The sequence below is a fragment of the Hylobates moloch genome, unplaced genomic scaffold, assembly GCF_009828535.3.
Source record: "Hylobates moloch isolate HMO894 unplaced genomic scaffold, HMol_V3 SCAFFOLD_10, whole genome shotgun sequence".
NCBI lineage: Eukaryota > Metazoa > Chordata > Mammalia > Primates > Hylobatidae > Hylobates > Hylobates moloch.
In genome coordinates this window covers 105,669,439-105,695,204 of record NW_026652285.1, presented here as the reverse complement: position 1 = coordinate 105,695,204, position 25,766 = coordinate 105,669,439, and the positions used below count along the sequence as shown (strand labels likewise).

General features: G+C 59.2%; 3 protein-coding genes and 1 long non-coding RNA gene across 7 annotated transcripts in view; 2 read left to right on the top strand and 2 right to left on the bottom strand.

Annotated features, from left to right (window-relative positions):
* The first annotated feature begins 694 nt into the window (after nucleotides 1-694).
* SLC2A6 (solute carrier family 2 member 6) lies at nucleotides 695-9,164 on the top strand. 4 transcript variants are annotated; one of them, XM_032165562.2, is made up of 10 exons: nucleotides 782-978; nucleotides 1,527-1,689; nucleotides 2,701-2,907; nucleotides 3,602-3,701; nucleotides 4,327-4,538; nucleotides 4,823-4,975; nucleotides 5,861-5,969; nucleotides 6,349-6,534; nucleotides 6,699-6,844; nucleotides 7,768-9,164. In XM_032165562.2, the coding sequence occupies exons 1-10, from the start codon at nucleotides 887-889 to the stop codon at nucleotides 7,921-7,923; spliced, it is 1,524 nt and encodes a 507-aa protein (XP_032021453.1). In that variant the 5' UTR covers nucleotides 782-886; the 3' UTR covers nucleotides 7,924-9,164. The 4 variants fall into 4 exon arrangements, with proteins under 4 accessions (XP_032021454.1, XP_032021450.1, XP_032021452.1 ...); XM_032165561.2 differs by having other exon boundaries at nucleotides 717-978; nucleotides 6,349-6,844; nucleotides 7,768-7,860; XM_032165563.2 differs by lacking the exons at nucleotides 6,699-6,844; nucleotides 7,768-9,164 and having other exon boundaries at nucleotides 695-978; nucleotides 6,095-6,483.
* An 8-nt stretch (nucleotides 9,165-9,172) lies between these two features.
* Nucleotides 9,173-19,850, bottom strand: CACFD1 (calcium channel flower domain containing 1). The gene is made up of 5 exons (XM_032165564.2): nucleotides 19,668-19,850; nucleotides 16,326-16,398; nucleotides 14,417-14,542; nucleotides 11,851-11,958; nucleotides 9,173-11,318 (listed from the first exon to the last, which is right to left on the bottom strand). Exons 1-5 carry the CDS (start codon nucleotides 19,786-19,788, stop codon nucleotides 11,228-11,230), a joined length of 519 nt encoding a protein of 172 aa, XP_032021455.1. The 5' UTR covers nucleotides 19,789-19,850; the 3' UTR covers nucleotides 9,173-11,227.
* Nucleotides 19,851-20,607: 757 nt separating this feature from the next.
* On the top strand, nucleotides 20,608-25,275 carry LOC131384476 (uncharacterized). The gene is made up of 5 exons (XR_009215365.1): nucleotides 20,608-20,654; nucleotides 23,056-23,265; nucleotides 23,618-23,792; nucleotides 24,418-24,665; nucleotides 25,226-25,275. It is a non-coding gene; the product is annotated as an uncharacterized LOC131384476 (long non-coding RNA).
* ADAMTS13 (ADAM metallopeptidase with thrombospondin type 1 motif 13) overlaps nucleotides 20,645-25,766 on the bottom strand; it is a 40,996-nt gene continuing 35,874 nt past the window's right edge. The window contains exons 25-30 of the mRNA XM_032165558.2: nucleotides 25,216-25,420; nucleotides 24,236-24,554; nucleotides 23,624-23,770; nucleotides 23,120-23,296; nucleotides 21,754-21,938; nucleotides 20,645-20,882 (exon numbers count right to left, since the gene is read on the bottom strand). Coding sequence (XP_032021449.1) covers nucleotides 20,676-20,882; nucleotides 21,754-21,938; nucleotides 23,120-23,296; nucleotides 23,624-23,770; nucleotides 24,236-24,554; nucleotides 25,216-25,420 — 1,240 coding nt within the window. The 3' untranslated portion in view covers nucleotides 20,645-20,675. The remainder of the gene's footprint in view (nucleotides 20,883-21,753; nucleotides 21,939-23,119; nucleotides 23,297-23,623; nucleotides 23,771-24,235; nucleotides 24,555-25,215; nucleotides 25,421-25,766) is intronic.

Below are 25,766 nucleotides of genomic sequence, written 5' to 3'. Positions count from 1 at the left end.
CAAAAATGGGAAATGACCCAAATACTCAGCAACAAAGGATCCGTTTAAAAGCGTGTGTGGCACATCCATCCAGCAGAGCAGGGCGTGATTCCGTCCTCTTCCCGAAAAGGACCAAAGGGAGAGGTGGAACTGCTGTGGGATTTTTTGAGGACGGTCTTCCCGGGAATTTTCCATTTCTGCTTTTCTTATTTTTCAATGTTATCTTACTACCTGGGTTACGTGTCACGAGCTCAGGTTATTTCTACCACCAGAGCCTGGGGTGGAGGATACAGACCTCGCCCACTGGAGCTGCCCACAGCGCCTCTCCCGGCCCCTCCTGCCTCCTTCGTCCGGCACATCCGCTGCTGCCCTGACACACCCCGATTCCCTGGTGCCAGGGAGAGAGCCAGGTCAGAGGTGGCCCTGAGACGCCACGCAACGGGGAGGGGCTAGAGCGTAAGGAGGAGCGAGGTGCGCATTCGCTGTGACCCTGGCGCGCGGCTTCGCCTCTCTGGGCCTCGGTTTCCACCCCGCGGGAGCGGGTACGACGGGGGCTGCGCGCATTGCCGCAGTCACGCCTGCAAGAGCCGGGCCGGGTGAGCCGCTTCCGGCGCTCCGCGGGGGCCCCGGACGATCGGGCAGGAGCTCCGCCCTGGGACCCCCATCCTGTCTCGGGGGCGTGACCTTCGGGGGCGCACGCGGTGCCGGCCGCACCCAGGGAAGCCCGGTCCGCATCCGAGCATCAGGACAGCGTGCGGCCGCCCCATTGGCCAGCGTGTCTCTGCAGGGTCGTCCCACAGCCAATAGCGGCCGAGGGGCGGAGCCTGGCCAGTGCCCCCGGAGCTGCTGGCCCCGGGCGGCTGCTCCAGTCTGAGCGCCCTCCGCTCGCCCCGAGAGAGACCCGGCCATGCAGGAGCCGCTGCTGGGAGCCGAGGTCCCGGACTACGACACCTTCCCCGAGAAGCCGCCCCCGTTGCCAGGGGACAGGGCGCGGGTCGGGTGAGAGTCGCTGGGTTGGGGGCTGCGGGTGGGGCCTGGGGGTGGCCCTGGTTCCCTCCAGCTGGCGGCAGGCTCCCGCCCTGGGCCTCCCCTGACCTAGTCGCCACCGAGGGGCCATCTAGCTCCCTCCTGTCCCAGACACGCTACTCCTATTTAAGGAACTGGTCCCCCTAAGGGAAGGAACGATCCACAGGAGTACCGGGCCCAGCCCCCCACTGCCACAGACAGTGAGACTGAAGCCCCAGCGAGCAAGGGGTCTGCCTGAGGTCACACAGCAAACCTCCAGCCGCAGCCCTGGGGGCAGAACCAGAGCCTCCTCTTCCGGAGAAAAGGCCCCAGCACCAGACTCAGCCACTGCAGTGAGCTAACAATGGCCTGGGAATTTCCCAGGGGAGCTGGGGCTCAGGCCCTGGAAACCTGAATGGCCTTGGACCCAGGCCTCCCCAGCACTGCCCGCTAAGCTGGGCAGCCACTGGGTTCAGAAAAGGCAATGGTCCCTGGAGGAGGGACTCAGAGACCCTGGTCTTTTTGTCCGCCACCATCACCAGGACCCTGCAGAACAAAAGGGTGTTCCTGGCCACCTTCGCTGCAGTGCTTGGCAATTTCAGCTTTGGGTATGCCCTGGTCTACACATCCCCTGTCATCCCAGCCCTGGAACACTCCTTGGATCCTGACCTGCATCTGACCAAATCCCAGGCATCCTGGTTCGGGGTAAGGACCATCCTCTGGAGGAGGGTGGGTGCAGGGAGCAGGGACCTGCTGAGCCTTGTTTCCAGCTAGGAACCTCCCAAATTCTCCACCTTGGGAGCCCCTCCAGGGCCCTGGTCCCCCCTCGGCCAGCCATCCAGGCCGCTAGTGGGTGGGGTAGAGCTACAAGATTCCTCTGAAATGAGGAACTGAAAGCCAGTGGAGAGGGTGAGGGAAGGAGCAGGTGGGGAGGTGGCTGTCAGGGTCTATACTAGGTGGGGTTGAGGCTTCCCCAGGTCCCCACACCCACAGTTGGCTGGATAGGGGCAAGGGTATCAGGTGTCAGTGGGGAGAGGCACTGGCTGGGGCAAGGAGGGTCCGCAGGACAGATTGTGGGCTGATGGAGAGGAAGATCCCAAAGTCCCAGAGTCTAGAATTATAATCGTAATAGCCTCAGATGTAGAGTTATAACATAGTAGTTAAGATAAAAATTCCCAAGGTTTACTGAGCACTTCCTATATGCCAGGCATGTGTTGGGCACTGAACGTTCATTGATTCTCAGGGCCAACGCCACGAGGTAGAATTTGTGCTCTCCCCGTAAGACAGCCGAAGAAATTGAGGCTCAGACAGGCTGGGCAATGTGCCCAGGTCCCACTACCAGTTAGCAGAGTCCAGAGGGGGTCCCAGTTGCTGCTGTACAGGGAACTTAAGAACCTCCAAATCTTAAATCCCAGGGCCTTCAAGTCACAGAATTCTCCTGTATTAAAATATTAGACATTTAAACATCAGGCTGGACAGAACCACTATGGATATGTGGCACAGTACCTTTTCCTTAGAGCAGAATTCCCCGTTTGGGCATCCCTAACAAATGGCTGTTCCTTGAAGATAGGAAGCTCCCTGCTTCAAGTGCTTGACGTGGTCAAGTGCTTGACCAGCTCCTGGGGTCAGCCTAGGGAAGAAGCTGTCCCTGGACTCTGATGAGAGTGGGGTGCCAAGTGTCCAGACATATCTGCCCTGCACCCCCTTCCCGTGCAGTCCGTGTTCACCCTGGGAGCAGCGGCCGGAGGCCTGAGTGCCATGATCCTCAACGACCTCCTGGGCCGGAAGCTGAGCATCATGTTCTCAGCCGTGCCGTCGGCGGCCGGCTATGCGCTCATGGCGGGTGCGCACGGCCTCTGGATGCTGCTGCTCGGAAGGACGCTGACGGGCTTCGCCGGGGGGCTCACAGCTGCCTGCATCCCGGTAAGGCCAGGCCTTCCCACCCAGGCGCCCCAGTGCCTCTGTATTGATGCTGAGCCTCCATCTGACTAAGGTCTGCCAGCCTCCATGCCTTCTAGGCAATGAGAATTGTTTGCCTTCCCTGCGGATGCCGAGGGCGCCTCGGCTCATCCTCAGCAGGGCAGCTAATTTGGGGGAAATCGTCTCCAGGTCCCCAGCTGCCCCCACTCTGGACTTTCCAAGACTTCTACCCCGTTTCTTGACCGGTCAGATGTATTACTCAATAGGAGAAAATCCGCATTGAGCAATGGGTAGGAGAGGGAAGTCCCTGCCCTACACCCTCCCCGGGACCGTCTTATCTTACCCGGTACTCCACACAGGGCCTGGTGAGCCCAGCAGAGGAGACAAACTGAATGGGAGGCATGGACTCACCTGCTCAGCCCTGAAGCCTGGGAGCCCTCGGGCCTCCTTCCCAGCGTCATGCTGCCCATTTCCGAGCTGAGTACTTCCACCCGCGTCACAGTTAGGGAAACTGAGGACAGAGGGAGATCAGGCAGGCCGCCCAAGGTCCTGCAGTGAGTCATGACCAGGACTCAGCCCCACCCGAAAGCCTCCACTTCCCACTTTCCGGGGTTCGCAGGGGCTGCCTCTCCCATCTCCGCCGGGCCTAGGAACCTGCATTCTCAGCAAAACCTGGTGCGGCGGCTGTGTCTTGCAGGTGTACGTGTCTGAGATTGCTCCCCCAGGTGTTCGTGGGGCTCTGGGAGCCACACCCCAGCTCATGGCAGTGTTCGGATCCCTGTCCCTCTATGCCCTTGGCAAGTATGGCCCTGCACTCGAGTGTGCAGGCTGGCGGGAGGGGTGGGTGCTGCCAAGGTAGACGTGGGTGGAAAGGGAATGATTTGCCCCAGAACAGATCCTGGGCTGAGAGGCAAGAGATCTGGCATCCCGGCCCCACTCAGTCAGCACGTTGCTGTGCACCTCCAGGCAGGGCCTGCCCCTCTAGCCACAGGCCCAGTCCCTAGCTGGGGCAGCCAGGGCTTCTCCTGGACCCACAGTCTCCAGACTATCTTTTAATGGCAGAAAGCTTCCATCAAATGCCATCTCAGATGGGAAGTCCAGATAGAAAAGAAATCACAGTGCATGCAGCTGCTCAGTTGAGGGGGTGTGGAGGTCTTGGGTGGAGGCCCAGGCCCTTGCCTGCCCAACCTACCCCTTCCTCATCCTGCCCTGGCCCTAAGACTTTCCAAGGACTTCCCACTATTTGCCAGGGGCTAAGCAATCCCTGCAGCCCCACCCTGCCTGGGGCAATCAGGGTAGGCTTCCTGTAGGAGATGGCCCTTGGACTAGACCTTGAAGGGCAGATGAGGTTATTCAGAGGCTCCAGAGGGAAGGGGCTGTACCAGGCCTGGACCTGGCCCCTCACCCACCCCTCGCCCCCAGGCCTCCTGCTGCCGTGGCGCTGGCTGGCTGTGGCTGGGGAGGCGCCTGTGCTCGTCATGATCCTGCTGCTCAGCTTCATGCCCAACTCGCCGCGCTTCCTGCTGTCTCGGGGCAGGGACGAAGAGGCCCTGCGGGCGCTGGCCTGGCTGCGTGGGACAGACGCCGATGTCCACTGGGAGTTCGAGCAGATCCAGGACAACGTCCGGAGACAGGTGCAGGAGGGTGTGCCCCCCAGCCTGGCAGGCCCGCCTCCAGCACTTCAGCTCTGTGTGGCCGTGGAGGCTTTTCCTAGAAGACAGGATCACAGTAGTTCCCACTAACCCAAGTGCCTGGGTTGGGGTGGGGGGCTGTCCCCAGAGCCTGGGTGGCCTGGTAAGCTGGTTCTTTCCTGGAGGGGAAAAAGGGGGTCTCCCACCCAACCCCTGGCGGTCCAGGGCAGGATGGCGCCTGCTGGAGAGGCTGGCCCAACGCCCTCAGCGGCGGCCTTGTGTTTCAGAGCAGCCGAGTGTCGTGGGCTGAGGCGCGCGCCCCCCATGTGTGCCGGCCCATCGCCGTGGCCTTGCTGATGCGCCTCCTGCAGCAGCTGACGGGCATCACGCCCATCCTAGTCTACCTGCAGTCCATCTTCGACAGCACTGCTGTCCTGCTGGTGAGAGCCAAGCCCCGGCCGGCGCCCACCCACGGGGTCCCCCGGAGGCTGGCGGGGCAGGCCGGGCTTGGGAGGCAGGGCCTGCTCCTGCACTTACCCAACCCCTGACCTTACCCACACCTGCTCTGTGCCAGGTGTCAGGGATGCCACAGCAAGATCTGAGATCTGGGCCTTGTGGAGACAGCTCCTGTGCCTTCACCTGTTCTCAGAATGTTTTTTAAGATAAGCTTAAATGTTTTAAAATAAAATACTGGCAAAATCCCAACAGGAGGCCAAGGCGGGAGGATCACTTAAGCCCAGGAGTGTGAGACTGCAGTGAGCCACGATCTCACCACTGCACTCCATCCTGGTGACAGAGCAAGACCCTGTCTCTAAAAACATATAGAAATTTTAAAAATTAAATAAAATACATGAGATTACAAAGGAAACCAGCTTTATAGAAATGTGGACCCCTTGAGGCCACAGACCCCAGGTTCAGAGCCCTGTGGCATCTGCCACTTGATGAGGGAAGTCACTTTCCCCTCTGAACTTCAACTTCCTCCTCTGCAAGATGAAGATAGCAGCACATCTCCATCAGCCTGCCCCAAGGCTCAAAGTGAGATGAGATTTGAAGATTAGTAACAGCACGGTTCGGCAAGTCATCCTCACGCCTGGGTTCTGTGCCAGCTGGGCGTAGTGGTGGGCAGAGCAAATGTGTCCCTGCCCAGGAGCCCCATAGGCTCGGACAGTGTAGATGCCCAGCATGCTTCAGGTGCCAGGCCACTCAGTACTGCACTGAGCTGCTGGCCTGAGCCCCTGCAATGCCTGCCAGGACAAGCTGGGTCCTGGAGGGGGAGGGGAAGAGCAGGCAGGTCCCTCAGCCCTGGTGGCCTCCCCGCCCCATAGCCCCCCAAGGACGATGCAGCCATCGTTGGGGCCGTGCGGCTCCTGTCCGTGCTGATCGCCGCCCTCACCATGGACCTTGCAGGCCGCAAGGTGCTGCTCTTTGTCTCAGGTAAGTACCCTGCAGGCAGCCCTCCTGCCCCACTCCTCCGCATGGGTTGGGGCTGGGCTGGGTGTGCAGGCCTGCCTCGGGGTGGGGCTGTGTGGCTGAGAACTGCAGAGCACCTGCCTCCCTAGCATCAGCAGGGCCCTGGCCCAGGCCAGTGGCTCCAGAAAGGTCCGCTGGGGCTCCGAGTGGACACACTGTCTGTGACACTCCACGGGGGAGCCTGACACGCGGCTGGAGACAGAGCTTGCTGCCCTGCTGGGGGTCTCTAGTCCCAGACACGAGCTGGACCACGCAAGTATCAAGGGGCTCTGCAGAAGGAGCTCTGAGAGAAACAGCTGGCTCAGAGGGTCCTGGCCCCACGAGGCCACCTGTCTGTCCACAGCGGCCATCATGTTTGCTGCCAACCTGACTCTGGGGCTGTACATCCACTTTGGCCCCAGGCCTCTGAGCCCCAACAGCACTGCGGGCCTGGAAAGTGAGTCCTGGGGGGACTTGGCGCAGCCCCTGGCAGCACCCGCTGGCTACCTCACCCTGGTGCCCCTGCTGGCAACCATGCTCTTCATCATGGGTAGGTGTGGCAGTGGCTCAGAGGGGCAGGCTGTCTTGGGTGTTAAGGGATGGGTGATATGTCTGGGGTGGCTGGAGAGGGGGGTCTCCAGCAGCTCAGCGGAGACAGACACAGCCGCCTCCAGTCACCCCACAGGGCCTGAGCCTGCCTCCTCCTCTGAGCAGGCTACGCCATGGGCTGGGGCCCCATCACCTGGCTGCTCATGTCTGAGGTCCTGCCCCTGCGTGCCCGTGGCGTGGCCTCAGGGCTCTGCGTGCTGGCCAGCTGGCTCACGGCCTTCGTCCTCACCAAGTCCTTCCTGCCAGTGGTGGTGAGTGTTCAGCCCCAGGCCCCTAGGCCCTCTCTGACTGGCCAAGACTCTTCTCAGTGCCAGGGGCTGTGCCAAAGCCAGCTGTCGGGACCCTAACTCTCATTGACCCTAGGAGATGAGCACACACCCCCTGAACTCAGAGGCCCCAGAGTGGTCACGTGATAGCCCGGCAAAGGCTCTTCATTATAACAAACAGGAACGGGCGTAGGAAACTGTTCTGGGAAGTCAGGTTACCTCCCACACCAGGGCAGGACAGGGCCCAGAACCCTGCCGGGAGCCCAGGAAGCCACCTCCCCACCGTGCTCCATCTCCCGCCCTCCTGGGCGCTGGGTCTCAGCAGCACCCACACTCCCCTCCCCAACCCCACCCACTCCCCCTGCCTCCCAGTTCAAAACTACGGGCCCTGTGACCAGCCAGAATCTGTGAGGCCCAGAGTAAGTTCCCATGAGGGAGAAGCTGGCTAGGGCAGCCTAGGCCAGCGCCTAAGCTGTCCCCGCAGTGGTCAGGGCAGGGGGGTTGGGGGAGGGCAGGCAACCCAGTGTGAGTCCATCAGCCTAGAGGGTCCAAGAAGAACCTATGTGCCCACCAGGCTGCGGGGCGGGCCTCCTGCAGGCTGCAGCGTGGAACAGCTGGGACGCCAGCGCTGGGTAGGGGGTGTGGAGGGGGTACCTGAGCTGAGGCCAGAGGGCCCAGCCCCTGAGGAAGGCCGAGGGGCAGACGGGATGCAGACTTCAAGGGCCACTTCGGCTTTGTCCTGGGGGCAGTGGGGGAGCCCTGGTGTGGGGGAGCGGTCTCTGAACACAGGAAGGACCAGATGAAGGCCCCACGGGGCTGGTCGCTACCAGCAGTGCCCGCGAGCTCCTCCTGGGGCAGGAGGACCCTGGAGCTTCTCCCTGTGACCTGGCCCCGCTCTTCACCCGCAGAGCACCTTCGGCCTCCAGGTGCCTTTCTTCTTCTTCGCGGCCATCTGCTTGGTGAGCCTGGTGTTCACAGGCTGCTGTGTGCCCGAGACCAAGGGACGGTCCCTGGAGCAGATCGAGTCCTTCTTCCGCACGGGGAGAAGGTCCTTCTTGCGCTAGGTCAGGGTCCCCTCCTGGAGGGGGCCAAACCCCCAGTGGCTGGGCCTCTGTGTTGGCTACAAATCTGCACCCTGGGACCAAGAGGCAGCAGTCATCCCTGCCACCAGCCAGAGCACAGGAAGAGCAGCGCGATGGGGCCTCAGCAGCGGGCGCCCCTGGCTCCAGACAGGTAGCACTGCTGTCCAGCCGCAGCCCCAGCCCAGGCAGCCCACAGTGCTGCACGTAGCCATGAGCTACAGGAGAGCATACAACCCTGCGTCCAGGGACACGGCCCTGCTGGGTGACCTCAGGCCTAGTCCCTTACCCTTGCGTGAAGGACACGCCCCACAGAAGGCTACGGGGAGGACTGAAAGGACAGGGCTGGAGGCAGCCAAGTAACGTAGTCATATCATCACGCTCTGATCTGGTGGCATCTGGCTGTGCAAGGAAGACCCGGCTCTGCCCCCACAAGTCTTATGGGCACCACAGGGGACATCCTGGACTTAAAAAGCCAGGGCAGGCCGGGCACAGTGGCTCACGCCTGTAATCCCAGCACTTTGGGAGGCCGAAGCAGGTGGATTACCCGAGGCCAGGAGTTCAAGACCAGCCTGGCCAACATGGTGAAACCCCATCTCTACTAAAAAATACAAAAAAGCCGGGTGTGGTGGCACACACCTATAGTTCCAGCTACTTGGGAGGCTGAGGCAGAACTGCTCGAACCCAGGAGGTGGAGGCTGCAATGAGCTGAGATCATGCCATTGCACTCCAGCCTGGGCAACCAGAATGAAACTCCGTCCCCACCCCCTGCCAAAAAAAAAAAGCCAGGGCAAAGGACCTGGCATGGCCACTTCCTCCTGCCCCAGCCCAACTTCTGGGAACAGGCAGCTCCTATCTGCAAACTGTGTTCACCCTTTATAAAAATAAAGGAACTGGACCTGTAGTCCTAGCGAGGAAAGAGTGGGGTCTACTCCAGGAGGGGAGCCCCCCACAGCAGCTAGGCTAGACCCGAACCAGCCAAGGTTGCCAGGGCCACTGACTGCTGATCCACAGCAAAGCAGGGCAGGGAAGAGGCTGCTGTGAGGGGAAGCCCACCGCGAGGCCCACCCTTAACAGGCTCCTCTTTCTAGCTGTGTGACCTTGGGCAGGTCACTTTCCTTGTCTGGGATGCTGGGGGCAGCCTCGGGACAGGACCTGGAGTTATTTCCTGGGCCAGCGGCTCCTGCCTGGCTTCCACACTCACACACAGGCACCAAGGCAGAAGGGAGCGGAGGGCAGGCACGCGAGCCATGGCCGCGCTTTATTGCTGAAGACGCACACAGAACACAGAGGAACAGACAAGGAGGAAAGGGCGCCACACACAGCCCAGATCAGGCAGGAGCGGCCGGGCCGCCGGGAGAGACATTCCTTGCAAGGCGGGGCCCCTGCTGGACAGCGCACCCCCTGGGCCACAGGGTCAGGGACCCCAGGACTGCACAGCTGCAGACTTGCTGGGAACCTGGGACAGGTGACCCGCCTGCTCTCGCCTGTGGCCAAGGGCCTTCCACCTCTGCATCCAGCCATGCACCCACCATTTCCCCACAGGGCACAGGGGCAGCCTTCCTTGATCCACAGCCAACCATTCTCCTGCTGTCTCTGGCTGTCAGTGAGGCCCCTCTGGCAGAGGCAGCAGCAGGCAGGCCAGGCAGAAGGGGGCCCGGGGTCCCACTACCTGGGTAGGAATGAGCAGAGGGTGGGCAGAGCCCTTGCTCCTTGTGGGAGGTAGATAGGTCTCACCGCATACGTGGGACAGATGTGTGCACGCACACACATATACACACACACACACAGCCCTTTGAACCCAGCACTGGCCTGAGGAAGGTGGCCCCGGAGGAACCCTGAAGGCACATGTCCACCAGGCTATAATGCCCCTGCCACCCTGGGGCTCAGCTGGCCAGACTCCCAGGGGTGTGGTGCTGCTGACCCAGGAGCCCACTAAGTCTGCAGGGCAGTACTGGGCAGGGCCCAGAGAACCCCACGCCCAGCCCACTAGCCTGCCACTCCCGGCCTCAGATCCCACTCCCAGCCTCAGATGCAGATGGGCCCGAGAGGTGTTCCTAGGAAACAGTTCACTTAGCAAGACCCAGTACCTGTGCTCCAGAAGCTCAGCGCAGGCCCAGCCTGGGGTGGGCCCCAGATGGAGTATCTTCCACACCCGCCCACTTCTGCCAAGCCCCACCTGGGCTAAGCCAGGCCCGACCAGGCACCTGCCCGATGGCTGAGAGCCAGCCTCACGGTCAGAGAGGCCAGCGGGCTGAGGCCATGGGGCAGAGGGAATATGGGGATGCACATCCTGGGCACCAGCTCTCTGCATCCTGCCTGGGTAGGCCTGGCTCCGGATGGCCTGGCACCCAGGGCAGTGGGGACAGCTCTGTGTGGGGAGGTGACTGTGGCCTCTGCCCAGTTCTTAAAAGGCAGAAGCTCCGAGGGCAGGGCTTGGGCAGGCCAGCAGGAGCACCTGAGTGGGGCTGAGGTCAGACCCACTAACCCACTAATGGGGCTGGGCTGTGGCTGACGTGACAGGGCCACACCAGGGAGAGGGTGGGCACCCTCAGGGGTGCCAGGGAGAGCCTGCTCTCCCCACTTCCTTAGCACCAAGGCCAGCAGGGGCAGGGGGTGATGGGCAGAACCTAGGGAGGGAGCAGCCAAGGGGCCTTGAGGTGGCCTGTCCAAGGTTCCCAGGGCTGGCAGGGAACATCCCCCACCCAGCTGTCCGTCACTGCCAAGGCTGCAGTTCCAGGTACCGGGGTGCACCTTAGGAGCCCTATGGGCTTCTTCAGAAGGCAGGGTGACAGTGGGAGCTGCACCCTAGGCAGCAGTGGGAGGTTGCTGGCAGCGGCAGGCTGTCCCAGGCCCTGGGGCTCCACCTGCCGAAAGAGCTGGGAGAGGTCCCTCTGCTCAGTGCCCAGGTGGCAGGGTCCCACTTGATACCCCTCCCTTCAAGCCAGGACCAGCATCTCCAGGGGAAGCTGCTCCCAGGTCACAGCAGGTCACTGGCAGCCCTGTCTGTGGTGTGAGGTCTGCAGACCCACCCAGCGGAGGAGCAGGGCCGGGTGGTGTCCACACAGCTGCTGCAGGCTCTGCCTCAAGTCCAGCAGCCCAGACCCTCACACCAGCAGCCAGTGGCTCCTGGCTTAAGCCAGTCTGGAAAAAGGAGCAGAGGACTCCAGGTGTAGGGGCACGTGCAAAGGCCCCTCTCTAGGCTGTGCCGCAGCGTGGACAGTCCAGGCCTCACTTGGACCCCCACAGAGCCAGAAGAGGGGACAGGGAGGGAGGGGCGCCCAGCCCTTCACAGCTCCCCCTCCAGGGTCTCTGCGAGCTTCTCCTCATCCGCCTGCTGCCTCTGCTGCTGGATCCTGGCGTAGGAGATCGCATCGCCCCTGGGGAGAGAGAGAGGCAACGTCACGTGGAGTACCAGCCCCACGCCCGCAGCCCTCCTGACCACTGCCCAGTTCCTGCCCTGGGACCCAGGTGTGACATGCAGGCATTCTGATTTCCCCAGAGACAACTGCTGGGGTGGCAAAGGCCTGTCTTGTCCCCTCTGAGAGTGGCCCAGGCTTCCTGGGATGCTGGGCTGAGAAGGAACCAGCCTCAGTCTCGGCTCTGCAGGAGAGAGGGTGGCAACTGACTACAATGCCCGGTGCAGACCTGGGAGGGGAAGGGGCTCCCACCAGCCATGTTTTTGCTATACTTGCTGCAGACCGTGATGGGGCAAGACTGGGCCACGCAGAAGTGTTGTGAATCCTGTCTTCACCCACTCGAGCTGAGCCCTGGAGGCACCGATGGGTTACTGGGACCTCTGCCTCGGTCTCCAGTAGCTAAAAGGGGCCACTCTCAGATCCTCCCCACTGAGGGACTTCGGGGGGTGGGGGGAGGAAGGCCCTGCCCAGGGGCTGGGCCTGGCAGACGCACTTTTTGCCCAGAGCAGAGAGTCCATACAGCACCCCCGTGGCAAAGGCAATGGCGTTGCCCAGCAGCGTGGTCAGGGTCAGGTTGATGATGATGGGAACAACTGCCATCCTGGGGGGAAAGCAGAGGTCAAGGGGGCACTCCAGCCCCACAGCCACCACATCCTTCCCCACTTCCCAGACTCGGCCCAGCCCCCTTCTTAGACACCCAGGGCACAGGAAGGATCCCCAAAAATCAACTCAGACACAGCTTCAGAAAGTCCTTGATCAGCCCTGAACTTGTCTGTAAAACTTCCATTCTGGGAATAGGATCCAAAGCTTTCATCAGATTTTTGAAGGGGTCTGTGATCCCAAAAAGGGCTAAACAGTAACAAGATGGTCCAGTGCTCTCACTGTGAGAAAAACTGGCCAGAAAGAGCCTGTGACAGAGAATCTGGCTTCCCATCCAGGACCTACTAGCTTCGTGGGCAAGTTACTCAGAATCTCCACCGTGGAGAGGGGATCAAACCTTGTCTGAGGTCAGGCATGTTAACTACACAATGCTGAACCACAAGCACTAAATAAACGCTCTGAGTTATAGAGTAACACCAGCCACATCGCCACAAGTAAAGTCCCCAGAATTCAATCACATGGAACACAGGCTCTCATCATGGGAGGACTGCAGGCTGCGGGGTCTGCCCAGACCTTGCTGCAGTTTGGCGTCACCTGGTGGCAGGGTCCACTGGGGCTTAAGCATCCCCAGGGCTGATTCTTCATCCTGGCTGGAATTTCCAGGCCAGCAGCAATTCCTGAGCTAACTGGGCCAGGAGGATACCTGCAGCCTGGAGGCCAGCACTCTGTCCTGTCACCTCCCTAGAGGAGGCTGCCTGTGCGGGAGGACGAGTCTCGTGGCCAATTGCATTCTACCTCAGTTTCCATTCTTGTAGACATGCGGTTGTGAGATTTTTCTGTCGTTAAAAAATTTCAAAATGATAAAATAATAATAGAAATTACAAAGGAAAAGAAGGACCACGGCGGGGAACCTTCTGACAAAAACAAAATTAAAGACAAACAAGAGGCTGGAAAAATAGTTGCAGGAAATACAACCAAGGATCATGAAATCTTTAATACAGAAAACACACTGAACTTGCTAAGCAAAACACTGAGGTTCCCATAGGTTAAAAAGTAAACAAGAAAATTTTCAAATCAGAAAATGCAATGGGAACACGTGGGAAAATATTTTTCCCTCTTAGATAACAAATAGATAAATGCAAATGTGAAGTGGTGCGCAGCCCTGGGCTGGGGTGGGGACAGGGGAGAGACTCAAGGGACCTCTTTGGAAAGCAACGTAGCCACGCATCTTAAAATATTTTTAATGATCAGAATCTTTGACCCAGTAATTCCACACCTGAAAATAGATCTTAAGGAAATCATCATAAACACAGAAAAAGTTTTAGCAGACACGTTTATCACAGCTCGATTTACACCAGTTAAGAAATTAAGAAAAGCATGATACATCCAGCTGAACGAATATTCTTGTATTGAAAGAATGTTATAAAGTCTGTGGTGATGTTAAAATGCTTATATCATTACACTAAGTGAAAAAAGCAGGATACAAACTTATTCATAATGGTTATAACTGTGTTAAAAGCAGGCTTTTAAAAAATGCCTACAGACAGGAAGCACACACATCAGAAAATTAGGCAGTGGGCTTCGAGTAACATTGTTCTATTTTCCAAATTATTGTGAATGAATTTCTATTATGTCTAGCATTTTTAAAATACAGTTTTTTGAACCCCTAAGGACATGACACTGCGTGTAGATAAGAGCTTTGTGATCCTGTGTTCTTCGTGATTTAGATATGGCACAACATGGCTCCAGAACTAAGTATGTGGCTTGTGCTCTTACCATCAAAACTACCGGCCCTCTCTGAAGGGGAAGCAAGCTTGCATCTAGACTTCTTTCTAAAGATAACCTAGACAATAATAAATACTGCTGCCACCAGCCTCCTATGCAGTAGAGGCATTATTCTAGGAGCTTCCATGTATTAAAGTTATCCTGAAATTAGTTCCATCTTATGACTCAGAGGAGAAATATTACATATTGATTTCATTGTTAGAAATGGGAAAATTTTTAACAAGCGTATTTAGAGGGCAACCACATTTTCTGCTCTGAAACCTGCTTCTCCCTCTTCACGTCAGGACATCTAGATGAACCCACTCTTCAGAAAGGCTGCAGAGAAACATGTCCTACAGACCTACTATCATCTGGTTAACAACTCCCAGTGGACGGACCAAAACTCCAGACGTTTCCCATTTCTCTCCACTGCACGGAATGCTGCCACACATGCTCGTCTACCTCTGAACCTTCCAGTGACTACGGCACAGCGACAGCTGAGTTCCTGGGTGCAGAACCACTGAGGCACATTTTGGCAGCTATAAGCAAATCACTGTGCACAAAGGCAATCCCAGTTTACACTTCTACAGAGAGGTACTGAATACACTGCCCACCCTCACCTGACTTTTGGGTCCTATTTTGTCAGTGGGGTTTTGGGGAACTGTGTCACGGGACCCTGCCCAGCAACCCCTCACCCGCAGTAGAAGACAGCCTTCTGCCAGGAGCGCAGCCGGTCCACCTTCTCCGCTACTGTGTTTGCGAACTCGATGAACTGGCAGCAGAAGGGCGCCTCGCACAGCAACAAGATGAAGGCATTCATGCTGCAGGGACCAGGGCAGGAGAAAAGCAGCGACTGACAATCCCAGGAGGATGAGGGCGGCTCCCAGTGCCAGTGCCATAAGGAATGCCACCTCCCTTACCCTCCTGCCCTCATCCCTCCTCCTCCGGGAAGCCGCCCGGCTGCTCCAGGGCACCTGCTTGTACCCCGCGAAGAGCCTCTGCTGAAGACCCCAGCACTCCCCAGCTGCTCCTGCACACCCATCTCCCCAACTGAACTCAACACTCCTAGAGGGAAGCCCCTGGGCTTCTGCTTCCCTTTATCCTCCTCCTGTGTGAGATGGAGGAGAGGGACCCCACATCATGGCACTGCTACCACACTGCGGCAGGTTCATCCACAGACGGGGCACTGGCAGCTGTGTCCTCTGTCTGCTGTTAGTATTATCGCCATGGCCACCAAAAGCCATCAGTAGCACCAGCACCAGGAAGGCTGCCCCACCAGGGAGGCTGCCCCACCAGGGAGGCAGAGAGCTGGAGCCACACAGTCCCGAAACAGTCACGGAGAGCTGCCCACACACCCGACGCCACCGGCCCCAGGCCCAGGGACACCCAGGGGAAGCCCACGCTGGGGAGGAAGAACTTTAGCAAGTCCTTGCGTCCAGCCCTATGTTTGGGGTGGGAACAGCTAACCCACTGGTGACGGAGGGCGTCTGCTATGGTCTTGGTATTCTTTATGCGTGGGTAACAATCAGTTACCAGACACTGAGCCAGGCCCTTCTGTCCCTAAGCCTGGGAGAAAAGTGCCATCATTATGCCTGTGTAACAGAAATGCAGGCTCAGGACACCCAAGAGCCACCCCAAGCCCGGGGCAGGCACTCTCTTCACAACTCTTAACCACTGCACCCCACCCCGAGCCTCCCACACACCAGGCCTGCAAGCATGGGCTCACTCTGTGCTGGACCAGCCCTTCCACTTCAAACTCGGCCAGGCTCCGACTCCACCCCCTGAAGCTGGGCCAGGCGCCTCTCTGTCCATCCCCCTTCCCTGTCCACCACTGGCCAGCACAGGCGTTGGGGACCCCGCCACAGCAGGCCCCCGAGGCTCTCCACTGGCCATAGGTCATTGGGGACGGGATCTGAATCACGTCTAGCTCTGTACCCCTCAAGGCACCAAGCCCCACGAGGACACTCATCAATTCCTGGTGCACAGCCACTTCTCATGTGCCCCAAGCCACACAGGCCTGCCCTCACCCCGCCTTCCCTTCCAATGGGATGGTGACACCCTGGCAGGAGGTGGGCATGGAACGTACATGAAGATGTTCTGATCACGGGTTCCCGTGACAACTCTGACCTGCCTCTCCCATCTATCTTTGGCACAGCTCCAAGCTAGCGTGCCCTCCCCCAGTGGACCACTCAACCCAGTCCTCAGCCAGCCCCAATGAACAGTCTTCCCCACCCCAGTCATGGGAGTTCCCAGAGGGCGAGGGCCCCAGTATAGTGGACTTGGCATCTGCAGTCTCAGTGGATGCTCCAGAAATGTCTGGAGCACTGATGGCCTTGCCCCTGCACCGGATGAAGGCCGGGGTGGGCATTCCCTGGGCCTTGACCTCTCATTAGGAAACTAAACATGGTGGGGGTATGAAGGGGAAGAAGCCCCATGCTGTGGCCAGAAACTCACATGCCCCAGGTGCCCAGGCTGGAGCCAGTAACCACGGCAACCACAAGGATGCTCGTTCCCACGGTCCCTGCCACTCCTCTGCCCCGGGAAGCGCCCTGCAGATTCCCGACCAGCAAGACCCCCGGGGCGGGACGGCCATGCACTACTCACATCATCCACACGCCGGCCGCGATGTTCAGAGGGTGGATGGTGATGCAGTTGAAGAGGCCAGAGATCGCGCAAGCTTGAAACAAGAGACACGGGCAGGAGTCAGCAGGGAGGCAGGCGGAGCCCGCTGGGATGGCGGCCTTGGGAAATGACTGGAAAGGATGAGAGTTTCTGCAGATGCTCAGCACACAGTTCTCGCAGCACCCAGAAGCCTGCCCTCTATCGTCTGAGACAGGTGAGGAGACGCAGAGAGGTGCAGTGGCTTGCCCCGGGCCCCACAGCAAGGTGGCAGCAAGGTGGCAGGTGGATCTCACAGCACCCTCTCTCCGCTCCAGGGCTCAGAGGAGCTGGCCCTTTGACCCCAGCTACATCAATATCCACCTCAAAGGGAGGTTAGGATTAAAGAAGGATTAAAGAGTGCATGTCCCTCAAGGATTCAGGCCAGTGCTCCCCCAAGACTCAGCCTTCGGTAAGGGTCACTTGTCACCATTCACAGGGCTGGCCACACAAGAAGTCCTCTGACTCAGAAAATGTGGCTTGGATTTTGGTTGAGACAAGGGGTGCCTCTCTCAGAAAAGAGATGGGAACCAGGTAAGACCGAGCAGCAGTTCCATCTCTAACTTCCTCACCAGCCCTGTGCCGCTGGCACGCTATCTTCATCTTCCTAGGCCCGTTTCTCCTCTTGCACATGAGCAAGTCCCACAGCCCAGCCACACACCGCTGAAATGCCATGAGGCCAGGAAGGGGAGGGGGCGTCTTCTTCCACCCCAGAACGTGGCTTCTCTGATGCCCAGATGTGCAGCCTTGATGCCCCGCCTCCCAGCTGCACCTCACCAAAAGGGTCGCTTGCACCCAACTCCCTCCTCTATCCACAGCCTGCAGCCCGGCTTCACCAGGAACTCCAGGAGCCTTCAAGGTGGGTCCAAGGAGCTGGCTGCTAGGCAGGGAGCAAGCCCAGGCCATCGCTGAGGGGGGCCTTGGAAGCAGTAATTAGCAACCAGTTCATTAAACTTGCAGCAGCTCCTCTGCACCTGATCCCTCCACCCAGGTCTGGAATTCTGCCGTTCTCCACTTTCCCAGGTAACCTTATGCAGACAGCAGGCAAGGAAGCCAGATAAAGTGAGCCGAACTGCAATGGGACTGCTTCGTGGGCCCCCAGGGTCTCCTAAAACAAAGGACTCAAGCCGTTGCACTGCTCAGCACAGCCTTAGACATCTGCCTTCAGACAGCAAGGTGTTCCAGAACCACAGGTGCGCAGGGGCCTGCCTGCCCCAGCAGAGTGCCCAAAGGGTGACACGGCTCCCTGCCTCTCTGCTGTGCCTGGCCTCACCTGACAGCTCGGCTGTGCTTCCTGCTGCAGTCAGCATTTGGCCTCCAGCTCCAACCCTACCCCAGCTGTCCAACCCACAGCCAGCCTTGGGGGAGGACCAGGTGTCAACCCAGACCAGCAGGCTCCAGCCAGGAATCCTTTAGCAATAAAGGGCTGGAGGACGTCCAACTGGGGGCCTCAATGATGATATCTTCCACGTGAGGGGGCTGCCACCATGCAATCCTGTCCCCTCCCAAGGTATCACCTCCAGATGCTCTTAGGATCCAAGGTAGACCCTCTCCAGCTACTCTCTCTGATCCCCTCACCCTGGAGGAGGAAAACCTTACCCCAAGGACCAGCCAGGCACACAACCCTTGTTTGAATTCCTGCTGCATCTCTAAAACACCCTGCATTTTTGCATTCTACCCTGTAATACAGCATTTGATATTCACATAACCGTGCCCCCAAAAATCTGCAGATGCAACTGACAACTCAGGGCAATGCCACAGGTTTCTCCTGAAGCTTCATCTGTAGACCCAACAGAGTGCCAGGAACTCACAGGAAAGGCAGAGGTACCTCACTTTGAGAGGCACAGAACTGAACAAGACTTCAGAGCAAATTTGGGAGTCGGCAGGGCCACTGACCAAGAAGGAAGGAGGTGTGGCCTACAGGCCATAGGACCTTTCCTTCCTCACCACTGACCATGTCACCCTGCTGCACTGCCCACCCTAATCTGCGGGGAAAACGGCTAACCAGACATGAGAGGACTGGATCCAAGGCCTAACTTCAAGCCCACCAGTCTCTCCTGCAAAGTCAAAAGCATACTTGCCCTGAAGACCAGTGACACAAACTCGGGACCTTTTTGTGATTTGGGGGTAGGGCCTGCCCTACCATATCCGTTGCCTCTGGATAACGGCATGCCTAGTGAGGGCAGCACACTCCTAGCCCGGCACCCTCCTGCCTCAACCTCCCTCCACCCTCAACCTCCTTCCACCCTCTACCCACCTGGAAAGGCTGTGGAACCCAAGGTGACCCTGAAAAGGTGGTCCTTCTGGCAGGAGAGCTGATGGGGTCTGCCCTGCCCAGGCCCAGAGCTAGCCCTCTGTGCCAGGCAGGCACTGTTTAAACCCTGTAGACATCCTCGAGAGGCATTCTCTAAGACCTTGCCCACTCCAGTAATTCACAAGGTTGAGGGCAGACAGGAGAGGAAAGGATATCATTCAGACAGACTTGTCTTTCCCTGGAAGGCCAGCTGTACCGCTTCCATTCACTCCTGGAGCAGACCTGCCTCCCTCTTTGTCCTTTCCTGGCTGCGCTTAAGAGCCTAGCTTCCCTGGGAGCCTAAGGTCAGGGTCTGTGTCTGGGATGCGTGCGGAGAAGGGGAGGAGGGCCGGTGACAGGCGGCTAAGGCAGCAGCAACGAGGGAGAGATGACAGCGGACAGAGGACCCAGGGAGAGGCCGGGCCCTCAGCTCACTGCCCCGCGGCCCCCAGGGGCCACCTGTGCCCTGACACCACCTGACCCTCAGCAAACTTCCGCCCAGTGGCTTCCTGCCAGAAATCTAGCCAGCCGTACACCCGCCTCCCTTATAAACAATCCTTGCCCAAAGGTTAGCAACGTGGCTGCCGTCACCTACGCCCAAGTCAACAGTTGACGCTTACTACGGGCCAGGTGGGCATGCGCCCCGTGAGCATCACCAAGAAAGTCTCACAAAAGCCCCTGGGGGGCGAGGGGAGGGCTCAGTCAGGTGCCCCAGGCCGGTGCCCCCCAGCCCTGGGGTTTCTGGTTTCTCCGGGAATGTTCCCAGAAGCGCCAGCCCAGCCCGGGATACCAAGGCGCCCAGGCCCGAGCCGGTAACCATGGTAACCCCAGGACGCCGGCTCCCGGCGGCCCAGCCACTCCTCCGCCCCGGGAGGCGCCCGGCAGACCCCCGACCCCCAGCGGTCCTTTACCCCTAGGGCCGCCGGGGCGGGGCGGGGCAGGGCGAGGAGCGCATGCGCGGCGGGGCCGGCCCCTCTCCCCGACCGGGTACTCACAGACTGCCCCCAGCACCCCAGACAGGCGACACAGCCAGCGGTACCACCACGTCATGCCCTCTTCCTGCGCGGGCGGCGCAGAGCTGGCGGACGCCGCGGGCGCCCCACCTGAGCCGCTCATGGTGCCGCCGTCAGGCGCAGCTCACAGCCCTCACAAAGGACTCGGTAGCCGACCGCGTTCGAGCCGGCGCGCTGCCTTGTGGGAGAGGGAGCATATTAGCATACGGGGCGGGGCCTTCGGCCTGCGGCTAGGCGCGCCCGAGGAGAGGCGGGTGCTCATTAGCATAGGGAGCGGGACACTCAGGCCGCGGCTAGGTGCGCTCGAGGGGAGGCAGGTGCTCATTATTGTAGGGGGCGGGACCCCCAGGCTGCGGCGAGGTGCTGGAGGTGGGGAGCTCGTTAGCATACGGGGCGGGGCTCGCAGGCATCGGAGAGGTGCGCCCGAGGGGGGCGGGCGTCATTAGCATAGGGGGCGGGGGCTCGCAGTTTGCGGCGACTTGCTCCCTAAGGAGGCGGGCGCTCATTAGCATAGGGGGCGGGGTCTGGCGGTGCGCGGACACCTTAGCGGTCAGGGCCTCACACCGAGACACGCGGGTGGGGCTTCGCAGGGAGCTGGCAAATGCGCCATCCTCGGAGTGGAATCCTGATTGGATTTTCTTCCTGGATAGGAAGAAGATAACTAGGGATGTCCAGCGGCTTGCTCATATCAAGATAGAGCCAACCGCGGCCAGCGAATCCCTGCCTTGCCATGGGATGGGTTTTCAAGTCAGGTCTGGACAGCTTGTAAGAAAAAAACGCCGGTCAGCCTGCATGTTTTATTTATTGCTTACCCGAGGAAATGGGGGCTGCCTTTCCAGAGTCCCCACCTCCAACCCTCTAGCCTTTTGGACATTGGAGAAGACTCTAAAGTAGATACCTAAGATTGGAAAAAGTTCGAATTGGAAAGCACTGAGACCAGAGGTCAACCCTCCAGGGCTGGCCAGACAGGTAACAAATGTTCAATGACCCTCAGGTTCCTTCCTTTCCCTTCCAGGACTGAGGGTCCTGCACCTCCGGTACCCATGATTGGAGGGTCCAGTACTGGCCCCGCAGGCTGGCCTGAGCCTTCAGGAAGCCCTCGCTGAACTCCATCTCAGCCTGGCTGCTCTCTGACTCCCAGTAGAGCACCTGCTGCCCCTGGAACGCTGTGGTCCTCAAGCTGTGGGTGTCCCGGATCTGAGAGAAAAGGGACAGCCCAGAAGGACCGGCCACAAGTGGTAATTAGCACTCACGGAAGCCTTAATGTGCAAGGGCTCACAGATTCCGGATCACATTTAATGCTTACAAAGCCCTACTAGGAATACACTATTACTCTACCCAGAAAACCGAGGTCCAGGGAAGTTACATCACTTCCCCAAGGACACACAGTCAGGGTGCCAGAGTGGGGCCAGGCTGCCTCCTCTGGGGAAGCTGATACCCTGCAGAACACAGTTCTCCCAGGACACATGAAACCTCGGGGAGGGTGCGGGGTGCTCTTCTGTCCAGGTTATATCAGACTGTAAAATTATGCTTCAGTCCTGGGTTAGCTGTCAGTCTACATCGGAAAGGTCTTTACCATTCTTTACCATTTCGCTTTTTTTTTTTTTGAGACAGAGTCTCACTCTGTTGCCCAGGCTGGAGTGTAGTGGTGCGATCTGGGCTTACTGCAACCTCCACCTCCTGGGTTCAAGTGATTCTTGTGCCTCTGCCTCCCAAGTAGCTGGGATTACAGGCACATGCCACCATGCCTGGCTACTTTTTGTATTTTTAGTAGAGACAGAGTTTCATCATGTTGGCCAGGCTGGTCTCAAACTCCTGACCTCAAGTGATCTGCACTCCTCGGCCTCCCAAAGTGCTGGGATTACAGTTGTGAGCCACTATTTCACTCTTGTAGGTAGCTCAAAAAACATTTCTTGGTGAATATGTGGAGAAAGCTCTCTTCTCCCATTCTTTCACTAATGATTTTGAGGGTTTTAGTTTGAAATAAACTGAAGGGGGTCCCCTAGCCCTGCACCCCCTAGGGAAAGCTGTCCAGAATCACAGCACAAGTCCCCATGCTGGGCCTCACCGAGATGTAGCTGGCATTGGCTCCCTCGGTCCCAGTGCCCATGTTGGTGGCCAGGGCATGGATGGCAATCCGGGCGTGCGGGGCCACATTAATGAAGAGCCGGCAGCCCCCTGCATTACTCGTGGCTGGACTCAGCGAGGGGCTCACGATTTCACCCCAGGGCCCAAAGAGCTGCATGTCACATTCTGCAGGTGGGACACAGGAACCCAGACAGACCAGTGGTGCCAGAGGCCAGGGCAACTCACAGCCAGGGAGCCGTGCAGGGCAGCATGGCACTGTGGTCAATATTGGGGTTCCCAGGCAAACCCTGCTGAACCCCACCTCTACCACTTCCTGGCCCAGTGACTTTAGGCAAAGGCTAAATGTTCTGGGCTCTGGTTCCCTCCTCTGTAACTGAAGGAAACAATGGCATGCACTGAGCAGAGTGGTCTTTAGGACTCAATGATGTCACACGTGCAAGAGTGTTTAACATTGAACCTGGCACCAAGGATAGGCTCCACCCATGGTGGCCACTGCTGTTCCTGGGAGCTCACTGGAGCCCCCACCTGCCTGTACCTCCTGCACCTCTTTCAAGGCAGGTGCCTGTATGGGTGGGGCTGGGCCGGGAAGCGAGAAGCAATGTGAAGGGTGACAGTGGGTTCGTGGCCTTTTGGCAGGGCCCAGCAGCGCCTGTGCACCGAGGCACATACACAGCTCTCTGCCCAGGCAGGTCTGGGGCAAGGAGGAGGCGCACTAGGTCTCTGCAGAGGCTAAGCCCCTGTTGCCACTAAGCCCGACACCTGGGGCAGCCGAGGAACCTCTGGAACTGGCTAGGGAAGCCAACTTCAGCCAGCTCCGGCTGTTGGGAGAGGGCAAGCCCCCCAGGATGACCGAGAGGGCTATCAGAGGGTGTCTACGGGGCCACGGGCAAGGCAGGGGTCCCTGAGGTGGCATCCTCTGCCTGAGGTGTGCTTGTGGGTGCACATGCATGTACAAGCATGTGTGCTCACACCAGTGCACTGAAACAGGGCTGAGGGACACTGGCTTCCACAAAGACCCTAAAAGTCCTTGAAAGGCTGGAGGGTTGGGGGCGGGGCAGGTGGGTGTGGGGCAGAGGCCCGAGGGACTGACTGAGGATGTGGACCATGTCCCACATCTGTCCATCTTGCTGCACGGTCCCAAAGAGGAGGGATGTAGCACTCATCCTGTGACCCCTCCCTGGCACGTGCAGACTGACACTGCCCAACCCCAGTTCCTTCCATCTCAGTCAGTTCCCTCCGTGTCTTCCCACTAACCCCCTGGGACTGGCCCCATCCCCAGCAGCACCCACCCAGCCTCCCTGCCAGGACTGGAGCACCCAAGGGAGGTGGAGAAGGCCTGGCCATACCTCTGTAGAATGTTTCAGGAGCAAGCTGGCTCCTATACCGCAGCAGCACCCCACCTCCTGGCCGCCCGCAGCGCTGCCTCACCACCAGCGTGTTGGTCTTAGAGCTGAAAGTCATGTCCAACAGCTTCCTGCACATCTTCCTCCAGGTGAGCCGGCCCCAAAGCAGCAACATGTCCCCTAGGAAGCGGCAGGGCAGTGAGGGTCCAGCACTCCCACGCCTGGTCAGCAGAGGAGTGGCTCCAGGGTAGACGGAGCCGAGTTCAAGTCCCGCCTCTCGCACTGCTGGCTATGTGACTCTAAGTAACTGGGCACATCACTTAATCTCTCCTAGCCTCAGTTTCCTCCTCTGTAAAATGCAGATCATCACTCCCCAGTCATGAGATGGGATGCAAACTAAAGGTGGGAATGCACATGGGCTCCTGCCAGGAACGGGGCGTGCAGCGTCGTGCTGGCTCCTGGCAGGGCCCATAACTGGCAGCATCGCTTGCATGGCCCTAGATATACCTGCACTGCAGTTGAGAGAACTCTCAAGGATGCGGAGGGTCACCACCTCCCCGAGGGGCCGCCCAATGGCCACTGCACAGTCTGCCTGCCCTGGGCCTCGCATGTCAATGGTTCCTGTTGGCTCAAGGTGCTGCCTGCCACAGGCACCTGAAAAGGGAGCAGGAGACAGGTAAGCAGTGCTTCCGGAATTCCTAGCAGGGCAAGCTCCGGGGCTTCCAAGCTGAGGAAGGAGACCAGGAGGTAGGGGTGGACCCTGTCCTCCAAGGCCCAGCTGGAAGCCTTCTCAGGACAGGGACGGGGGCTGCATAGGTCAGAGCGTCACCCTTACGGCACAGGGCTGCTTCCAGATGATCCAGCAAGAGGAGGCACATGCAGAGCAGCCCAGAGGCTAGGGGGCTCGCAAGCTGGGTTCCTACCTTCAAGTTACTTCCCCTTGATAGCAGTAAAAGGGAGGTTTTGCTTTGCCAGGGAGGAAGAGGGCCAGCCCTGATCCCAGCCTCCCAGGCACACAACCCAGGGACCAAGTGCTTGTGCCAGTCCTTCCCAGAGGAAGATGCCTTTGCCCACCCCTCCTGCAGCAGCTGCCTGACAGGAAGGAGGACAGGACATAACTGGACTGCGCTGAGTTTTCCTGGGGCCCGGGCAGGAGCCGCCGAGGCTGGGGAGCCGGGGAGAAGAGCAGGGCCCGGGCCTGGGACCACTCCAGGGAGGCACCAGCAGGGGTGGCTGTGGTCTGTCCTGGAGCAGCGGCTTCTTCGTGTGGTACCAGGCTGGGCGTCTCCTGTCCCACACAGGGCCCAGCCCAGCAGCCACGCACAGTCACCGGCTTGGGCAAGTGCTGGCAGAAATCAGCCGGCACAGGTGCCTGGGCCTGGGGTCCGAGGCAGGTGTCACGCCGGCGCTGGATGCCATCCCCACAGGAAACAGAACACTGCCAAGAGAGGGGAGGAGTCACAGCTGACCCTGCCAGAAGGTGACAAGGACAGTGGTAACCACAGGTCAGGAGTGATCCAATATAGTCTTTGTACAAGCTGGGAGGCAGGTAAGTGTCTCCATTCCACAGATGAGAAAACTGAGGCTCAGAGAGGGCACCTTGCAGGGGTCATATAGGTGGGAGGAGCCAGAATTCAAGTCTGGGTTCCTGTCACCCTCACGGCCTCTCTGTCTCTCCAAGCCTTAGAGCAAGCAGGTCTGCGGGGCTGCGGCTCATCTCTGTCTGCTGTGCCCCTATGCCCCCTCCACACCATGAGCGAGCCCCTCCAGGGGGCAGCCTGAACCCCATTTACCCTCGTCTTTCCTGCCCTGCCAGATGCGTGGCACAGCTGGCATTCCCTCATCTGTGTAGAGCTGAGTGGCCTGCCATTCATCTTCCAGCGTCCCCAAACCTAGGGCCTCTTAAGTCCTAGCTGCCCACAGGTCTCTAGGCCTTCTGTCTCTCTGCCTCTAGGTACCCCTTCACTAACAGGCGCAGCTCTCTCCTTCCTTTCACGGGACACGATGAGCCAATGCCCCCTAGAGTCCCTCACACATGAGGGGCCACAGCTGATGCCCACCCCAGCCCCATAGGGATTCCAAGCGCCCGCTGTTCTCACCTCCATCCAGGTGCTGACGTGCCAGCGGTAGGTGCAGTCGGCAATGAGACAGGGGACGCTGGCCTGGGGCCGCACCAGTGCCGCACAGGCCACCTCGTCCACCTCCACGTCCTGGCCTTGGTCGAGCTGCACACAGGCCACCGAGCGTCTAGCAGTGCCAAGGCCACAGCTGGCCGAACATGGGCCAAGGGACATGACTTTCCACCTGCAGGAAGAGAAGACCCCAGAGAGAGGCTGGGTCTCCCCAGAGACGGTACTGCGCCACACAGGCCCCTCTCCACCCGCGTGTCCTCGGACAGTTGCCTAGACAGCTTCCGTGGCCAGGCAAGATGGAAAGTGCAGCCACTGAGCCCCTCCTGTCTGGGGCCAGGGCTCACGGCCACAGGAGAGCTACCAAAAGGCCCTGGGGGAAAGAGGCCCCTGTTTCCCTAATTGCACATCCCCCTCTAGTCGCCTTTATCACAGAACACCTGTCAGCACCCCAGGGGCTGCCTATGGACCCAAGTAACAACAACAGGAAGCAAGCCTCTGGGTAACAGGAGACAGATCTC

What these genes read in the sequence shown, in the direction of transcription:
- SLC2A6 (XM_032165559.2), top strand. Translation starts at nt 887, where the DNA reads ATGCAGGAGCCGCTGCTGGGAGCCGAGGTCCCGGACTACGACACCTTC. An exon ending in GGGGACAGGGCGCGGGTCGG is followed by an intron (nt 979 to 1,526) that starts GTGAGAGTCGCT and finishes CACCATCACCAG; the next exon opens with GACCCTGCAGAACAAAAGGG. An exon ending in TCACAGCTGCCTGCATCCCG is followed by an intron (nt 2,908 to 3,601) that starts GTAAGGCCAGGC and finishes TGTGTCTTGCAG; the next exon opens with GTGTACGTGTCTGAGATTGC.
- CACFD1 (XM_032165564.2), bottom strand. Translation starts at nt 19,788, where the DNA reads ATGAGCGGCTCAGGTGGGGCGCCCGCGGCGTCCGCCAGCTCTGCGCCG. An exon ending in GCGGCCGGCGTGTGGATGAT is followed by an intron (nt 14,543 to 16,325) that starts GTGAGTAGTGCA and finishes TGGTCCCTGCAG; the next exon opens with CATGAATGCCTTCATCTTGT. An exon ending in AAGGCTGTCTTCTACTGCGG is followed by an intron (nt 11,959 to 14,416) that starts GTGAGGGGTTGC and finishes CTTTCCCCCCAG; the next exon opens with GATGGCAGTTGTTCCCATCA.